The sequence below is a fragment of the Pelodiscus sinensis genome, chromosome 29, assembly GCF_049634645.1.
Source record: "Pelodiscus sinensis isolate JC-2024 chromosome 29, ASM4963464v1, whole genome shotgun sequence".
Taxonomy (NCBI): Eukaryota; Metazoa; Chordata; order Testudines; family Trionychidae; genus Pelodiscus; species Pelodiscus sinensis.
The window spans coordinates 6,478,097-6,485,869 of NC_134739.1; the positions used below are offsets into that span (position 1 = coordinate 6,478,097).

Sequence of the window (7,773 nt, forward strand, 5' to 3'; positions counted from 1 at the left end):
GCCCAGAACTGCGCCCTGCCAGGCCCATGTGGAGACAGGGCCAGCCCCAAAGCTCAGGGTCAAATCCACAGCCAGCCTTCCCCAGGACTCCTGGGAGGTCGGTTTCTTGGTTAGGACTCGGATCTTGCGGCAGCAGCAGTATGTCGGGAGCTAGGGGCCAGCACAGCTGGGTTCTGTCCCCGGTTCTGCCACTGACCCAAGGCAGTTCCTTCACCTGCCTCTGTTTCCCCTCCCACCTTCCCCTCAGTCTGCGCTGATTGGGGGCAGGTGCTGTCTTTGACTGTGGGGCTGCACCATGGGGCCTGAGCGCAGCTCGACTTGCCTCTAATTGCTGGTCATACAAGGGTGTAAATCCACAGAGGTGGGAATTGCCAGGCTGGAGCCAATCAGCCCGAGGACCCACCGAGCCCGGAGTCCTGGCTCTGGCAGTGGCCAGCAGCCACCGCCTCCAAGGGCCATGGGAGAAAACCTTCACTAGCCAGCTCGTCTGCCCTGTGGGATCCCAGATCTGAGTTTCTCTCCGTTAACACCGGAGCCTAACGCAGGGTGTTCCCGTGGCCCACGCACACGACAAACCAGGCTCCTGCCTTAGAAGAGAACGACTTGGCCCGGCTGCTTGGGAAAAGCTTTTTCTCCTGGGATGGTTCTGCCAGGGCGGCTGGGGTGACAGCAGCAGCTTCTCTTGGTTGATGGAGCCGGCTGTCTGCTCCTACCCTCACCAGCCTGAGCTGGGAGGAGCTGCAGTGACCCTGGACAATCCAACGGCCAGCGATGGCGCTTTGCTGAACCCCTTCCCCCGCGCTCCGGCCATTCCCTGAGTTTGCTGGCTCCTGCGCCACCCTCAGCGGCCGCACAGCTTGGTCTGGCTGGGGTCTCAATGCTTCCTGTTCCCGGGACGTGTCGTGCTAACGCTGGCTGATCTGTCCACAGGCTGGAGTCCAGGATGTCCTCGGACATTAACATAATCCTGCAGCTCCTGCAGCGCCAGCTGTCCCAGGTGCCGCCAGCGTACAGCCCCATCTCGCCCTCCTCCCACAGCCTGGCCATGTACAGCCTGGGCCCCCGGGGCATGGAGCCTGCTCCGCCGTGCTCCCTGCTGCAAGAGGAGGACCTGACCCCTCCCGGGCAGGTAAATCGCGGACCCCGGGGACTGAGATCATGTCCCTCTGCTTCCAGCCACCTGGCAGCTCCAGTCCCAGCGTTTCCCAGTCTTGAGGCGGGGGCTGAGAGGACTTTGCGGGAGATGGGGCTGTCTCAGCAGCTTCCTCCTGCAGAGAAGCAGGCCGGGGTGCCCCGGGAGGTCGCTGCATGAGAGAGCCTGGGACGAAGGACGGAGTCTCGGCTCTCTGAGGCTGCGTCTTCCTTCTGGGGGCAGAGAGGTCCGGGCTGAGGGTCCAGGACAGGGGCTGCTCCCTTCACCCTTCCCCTCACTGTGTGGGGAAGGGTCTGGCCAGGAGGGAGGGCAACTCCCCCCACCAGGGTGGGAGATGGAGAAAGCCAGGAGATGTCCCCCTCTCCCAGTGTTGAGAAATCCAAAGGATGCCCCGCTGATGAGCAGAGTGCCCACGGCTAGGTTTTTTGTTGCTGGGGGTGGTGCACATTCACCCATGCCTCGGTGCATGTAAAAAATGCATTCCACACATGGATGGAAAGATTAGAGGGAACATTGGTTCCCACTTTCCCTGGAGCCTCTCGCTGCAGGGGGGGGTCGGTGTGGGCCCCTTGCTCCTCTCTTTGGCAGTGCGGGCCTGGACTTAGGATGTTAAGGACTAGTCGATTCCCCCCCTTAATGCCTCTATCAGATAGAGGCAGGAAAGGGGGGGAAAGGGGTACTGCAAAGGGGCAGCGCTGCACCCAGTCAGTCCCCCGCTGACCCTGGGCTCCATGCTGCGCTGAGGCTTTGAAATGCGCAAGAGCCCCCAATGGGGAGTCTTGTACATTTCAAAACATGCACCCGCCTGCAGCCCGGAGTCAGCGGGACGTCCCACCGGCCCGGGCTGCAGTGTTCCGCCTTCCTCCTTTGGAATCTACAAGAGCCCCAGTGGTGGCTCTTGTACATTTCAAAGGAGGAATGCGGAAGTGCCTGTATTGAACGTCCTTAGCCTGGATTAACCCAGAGCCGTCTCGAAACGCGTTGCGCCTCAGGTCACACACTCGGGGCTGGAGAGGGGATGAAGCCCAGCAGAGGCCTGGGCAGAGATCACCCAGCCCCCAAGCCATTCTTTTGGGGTGCTGGAGGAAAAGTGTGGCGGTGCCTGTCCAAGAGCATGGATCAGCTGACCCGTCCTAGCCTGGCCCCCCATCGCCGGGGGAGCTGATGCCACATGGCCTTGTCCACACTGGAGAATGGCGCCACTGCAGGGCTTCAGTGGAGGCTTCTTGGGCATCCTTGCCCTGCGCTCCCTTCTGCACGACCCTAGGAGGGGAGGCCGAAGCCTGAGCCCGCCCCAGCCTTGCTGCCCCAGGCAGGGGGGCTGAAACCAAAGCCTGAGCCCCACCACCCAGAGGGCCTGTGATCTGAGCCCAGGTGGGCCCAGGGCAGGGTTTGGCCCCAGGGGGTGAAGCTCGGCTTCGGCTGCTTCGAGTCTAAGCCAAGCAGTAACATGGGGTCTGTAGGGTCCCCCAGCGGGAGCGCTGCTGGCCCATCCCCATGGGAGAGAGTCTCCCGTCAGTGTGGGCGATCGTCGTCCCTGCGAGCGGCAGCCATGTCAGCGGTAGCGAGCGCAGCTCCCTCCCCCCCCCCCCCCCCCCCCCCGGCACGCAGGTCGGCTCAACTACCCTGCTCAAGAAACTTGAGTCTCTAGCGCAGACCAGGCCCTGGGGACCCGCCGAGACATGGCTCCCCCATGGATTTGCCCCATCACTAGGGCAGCAGGATTTGAGCAGTGGGAGTGTCTGGAGGGGACCTAGTGCCCACGAGCCAGAAGGGGTTCCCCAGTAATGAGGCAGGGCTCTTCTGCTCCGAGGTGAACCCCAGGAACAGGCAAGAAGCTCCCCCACTGTATAGGCTGGTGCCGCCTACTCAGTGGGTTTCTCTCTCTCTGGGCCCTTCACCACAAAACCCTGGCTGGTCCCACTAACACGCCCTTACTCCTCCTTTTCTTCCCCGTCTCCGCCAGAGCCCAAGCTATGCAGAGATCGAAAAGTTCCAGCTGAAATCCAGGGACTCCTTGCCGAGTGGGGTACACCCGACGGCAGCCTCGGAAAAAACCGTGACAATCTACTCCCAGCTGGAGCCCCGTTCCCAGAACCTCCCCACCCCAGAGCCTCACCAGAGGGTGACAAACACCCGGGGACTCTACCGGGGCTTTCGCTTCCCTTCCCTCCCCGAGCATCTTGAAGCATCTTCCGAGCACCTGGACATTCAGAGACACCTCTCCGACCCAGTGCTTCCCGGCAGTTAGAGACGCGCGAGCACGGAACCAAGCCAAGAGGAACCGCGACTGAGAACTGGTCTCGTTGATTTCAGTGAGAGGCAGAGGGCAATGTTATCGGCTCAGGGGTACATTTTGTAGTTGTCTTCTGCCCCGGGGGAGGCGAGTCCAGAGCGGAGGGGTTCAGAGATCAGTGTTCTCCAAAGGCTTACGTAGAGTAGATTCAAATTGCACATTATAGAGTGCACCCAAACCAGATCTTTTGAATGGCCACCGTGGAGCCAGCCAGCCTCCTCTTCCTCGCCACGCCTTCCTCCCCTTATTGGTGCCACCAAAACGGACCTTGACTGCAAGAGGAGAGAGGATGCAGGGCTGTGAGGCCACCTGACAGTCAAGCCCGCCGAGGCAGGGACCACCGCCACATCGGTGTCTATCACACCCGGCACACCTGGGCCTTTGTGCGCGCCTGTATCGGGTCTGTTCGTCCCGGAGGTGTGAGCTGGGGGAGGAGAGGAGTCAATGGCATTGGCGCGTGGGAGGATGAAGGAGCAGGAGGTGGGGAGTCCAGGGGCGGGCAGAAGAGAGGAGTCACCCTGGCTGGCAGTAAGAAGTGAAGGTGGAGTTTTCCACCTCTCTATCGCTCTCACCGCCGGTCCCTGGGCCGCAGCCCCTAGAGCAAGTCCAGGCTCGAGGCTCTTCGCTCCAGGCCGCATCCAGCTCTTGCAAAGCCCCGTTAGCTTCCCAGACCGACTCGACTTTTACTTGGCAGGGGCGGAAAGCACAAAACTCACAGCACACTCATGGCAAGCAGAAAAGCAGCCCCAGCCCCCTGACACGTTTCCAGCCCTCACCTGGAGAGCATCCCTTTTCATAGGGGCTCCATAGGTACATCCCTCTGCCCCTGCTCCACCCCCTTGAGGGATCCCGGAGCTCCCCTGTGGGAACCCAGCACTGCCGCCTTGCCACGGGGTTAGACGCTGTAGAGCTAGTCCGCTGCCTGCTCTCGCACTGCGGAGCTCCCAGTGAGAGCAGCGAGGCTGCGAGCGTTTCTTTCTCTGGAGCTTTCGTGTCCACTTTGCTAATAAATACGGTTTTGGCACCTCCCCCGGATTGAGCCTGTGGTTTGTCGAGGGATGGAGCAACCTTGCGACTGCGTTGCCCTGAGCGCTGCCCTATCTCCACCCCATTCTGGACCCGCCTCAGAGTCCTGCGCCGAAGTCTCTGCCCTAGGAGCTGCCTTCGGCAGGGCCGGTGGAGCTCAGCGCGCAGCGCTTACGGCTCCAGGACTGGGCCCTGGAGGCCATTGTCAAGGTCAATTCCCTTTCAGCAGAAACAAAATGCAGCTGGACCTCAGTAATTCTTCAGCCCCAGCTCTTCACAACGGCCTTGCCGGGCAGAAATCTTTGAGGGTGGCGATTAGAGCAGCCACCACACGGGGCAAGCGTTACTCCAGGCCAATGTCTCGGTGCCTGGAACCATGACAGAGGCCCCTAGTCTGCTTGGTCTCCCCTTCATCCAGAGAGAAAATGAGCTTTCGGGAGCACTCGGACGACTTAGCCCTGAGGTAGGGAGGGACCCCCGCTTTCCCAGGCCTTGTCTTCCCACCTGCCTGTCACCACAAAACAGCTGCATGAAAGCGGTACCGTAACCCCCTGCAAACTCCTGGGCCTCTTCTCCACACCCAGGGTGGCTTTTCCACCTCTGTGTAGCAGTGGGCTTGGGAGATTTGGGCTCTGTACTCCGAGCTGGCTTTAAGGCTAGCGCCTAACGGGATTAAACACCCAACAGAAAATTCCCAGCTTGGATGCTCCAGGCCTTTCACTGGCTGCCTTCGCGCTTTCGGCCAAATGTCCCAATTTGGGCCATTACCTGGCTGACCTTAACGCCGATGGTCTCAACCACAAGGCCAAGAACGGACTCCAAGTGTGACCCCCCCGGGGAAAGAAATGGGTTGGATGTGCTTGTCTTAGACCCCGTGGGAACTGCCTGACCGCTGCTGCCTCTTCAAGGCTCCGGCGCTCACGACTCCAGAGGCGGCCGCATTTAAAAGGTTGTAAAAATGAAGCGTCCCACTAAATTGCCAGGGCTGTAAAACACCTGCGCTGGAAGCAGCAGTGGGAGGGAGACTGTAAAAGGCACGTTGGCCAGAGGCCAGAACGAGCCAGGAGAGACGGTTTTCATTTCGTTCAGTAACGGGGTGTAACGGCAGGACGCTGCTGAGGCAAACGCCAGGAACAGCGGCACCTACGATGCATCAAAATGATCTAAAACCCAGCGCAATGCGTAAGAAGCGGTGACGCGTCCTGGTACAGGGAGGTGGAGCTTTGTCACCCCATAGGGCAGAGGTGGGCAGTAAATCTTTGATGGGGGGGCCCTCTAGGGCCCAGGTAGCTCTCATTGGCCGGTTTCTGGCCAATGGGAGCTGAGACATTGTGCTGGGGTGGGGGCAGTGCACACCCCGCCCCCAAGGATGCGTAGCAAGCACATGGCTCTCACAGCCGCCCACTTTGAGCAGCATATGGGGCACGGCCGGTAGGGAGCCTGCCTGAGGTTTCTGGGATGCTGGCGGGCCAAATCCATCCTGCTGGGCATATTTTGCCTGCCCCTGCTATCAGGGCTGGATAACGTACAGAAGAGAGCGACTTTGCTGCGGCCCTTGTCCCAAGATGCTTTCTTCTTTAACTCCCATGACAGACACTCATGCTCCTGGAGCTAAAGCTTCCTCGGTTTAGTCCCCGCCGCTCAGCTGTCCGTGGGGATCAGTAAGTAGGAGAAAATGCGTGCACAACAACACAGTACTGGAGATGTGCCACCTTTTGGAATGGGACGACGAGACGTGCTGCCTTTCGTCCCCAAACACGCTGCACCCTGCATAGAGGCACCTACATCAACGAAACTCAGCCACCGCCAGGATGGAACGAGGCAGCGGTAACGTGCCTCAAGAGTTTAGGACAGGAAGTGAAAAACCTCATCTCCCACCGAGCGGGCGGGTGGAACTGTCTCTGGGCAGGATAGAACCTGACCTGGATGTGGTGGGTCGGGCATGATGGGGGTGAACAGGATCGGAGTCTCCCCTCCTTGTGCCATTGGTTGGCATTCACACCTGTGCTGCCTGGGGGTCGCCATCCGATTCTGCAGCAGTAAACGACCAGGCCAGGCCTGGGGAAGTGGAGAGACAGACACTGAGCTAGGCCAGAAATATTAGCCAAGCAGCCCTCCTCTGGCCGAGGGCAACGCTTGGGGTGCTGCAGCCCCTTGCTGGGGCATTGGGTCACCACCCGCACATTCAAGCACCGCCCCCAACACACTTCCGCCGCCACAGCTGGAGCACAGGCAGATCTCGCGGAAAAAAACACGGGGTAGAGTGGAGAAGAGCTTCGCCACGCTGCAGCCTGGAGGAGTCTTTCCTGTGCCCTCCCAGTCAGCCCCCGGCTGCCGAACGCCCTCAGACCTAAGCAGCATCGCTACGGAAACTCCGCCTCAGGCTTCCGCCGGCGTCCAGGCCTCTCCCCCAGCAGAGGGCAGCTGCAGCTGGGCGCAAGGGAAGGGGAGCTCGTGCGCCGGCCTCTGGCTTTTCCCCTCAGCCACTTGGGGAGCTGGTCTGGAGGAAGGGGATGGGACGGGGAAGCTCGTGTTGATGCTTGAGCTGCAAAGAGGATGGTGCTCGCTCCGCACCATAAAGCGCTGGGGAGCACGGGGTGGGCAGGCAGTACAGAATCCGAGCTGGAAGAGACCTCGGGAGGTCAAGTCCAGCCTCTACTCAAGGCAGGACCAATCCCAACTAAATCAACCCAGCCAGGGCTTTGTCAAGCCGGGACTTAAAAACCTCTAGGCTACGTCTAGACTGGCATGATTTTCCGAAAATGCTTTTAACGGAAAAGTTTTTCGTTAAAAGCATTTTCGGAAAAGAGCGTCTAGATTGGCCCGGACACTTTTCCGCAAAAGCACTTTTTGTGGAAAAGCATCCGTGCCAATCTAGATGCACTTTTGCGCAAAAAAGCCCCAATGGCCATTTTCGCGATCGGGGCTTTTTTGTGCAAAACAAATCTGAGCTGTCTACACTGGCCCTTTTGCACAAAATCTTTGCGCAAAAGGGACTTTTGCCTGAACAGGAGCAGCATAGTATTTCCGCAAAAAGCCCTGATTTCTTACAGTAGGAAGTCAGTGCTTTTGCGGAAATTCAAGCGGCCAGTGTAGACAGCTGGCAAGTTTTTCCGGAAAAGCGGCTGATTTTCCGGAAAAACTGGCCAGTCTAGACACAGCCCTAGTGATGGAATTCCACCACCTCCCTAGGGAACTCATTCCGGTGCTTCCCCACTCTCCTAGTGAAATAGTTTTCCCTAATATCCAACCTAGACCTCCCCCACTGCAACTTGAGCCCATTGCTCCTTGTTCTGTC

At 59.5% G+C, this 7,773-nt stretch overlaps 1 protein-coding gene across 3 annotated transcripts in view; it reads left to right on the forward strand.

Annotated features, from left to right (window-relative positions):
• Positions 1 to 4,475, forward strand: part of KCNH6 (potassium voltage-gated channel subfamily H member 6) — a 129,033-nt gene extending 124,558 nt beyond the window's left edge. For all 3 annotated transcript variants that reach the window (XM_075911217.1, XM_075911219.1, XM_075911218.1), the window contains 2 exons: positions 931 to 1,129; positions 3,120 to 4,475. In XM_075911217.1, the coding sequence (XP_075767332.1) occupies positions 931 to 1,129; positions 3,120 to 3,404 (484 nt within the window). In that variant the 3' untranslated portion in view covers positions 3,405 to 4,475. The remainder of the gene's footprint in view (positions 1 to 930; positions 1,130 to 3,119) is intronic.
• The last annotated feature ends 3,298 nt before the right edge of the window (positions 4,476 to 7,773 follow it).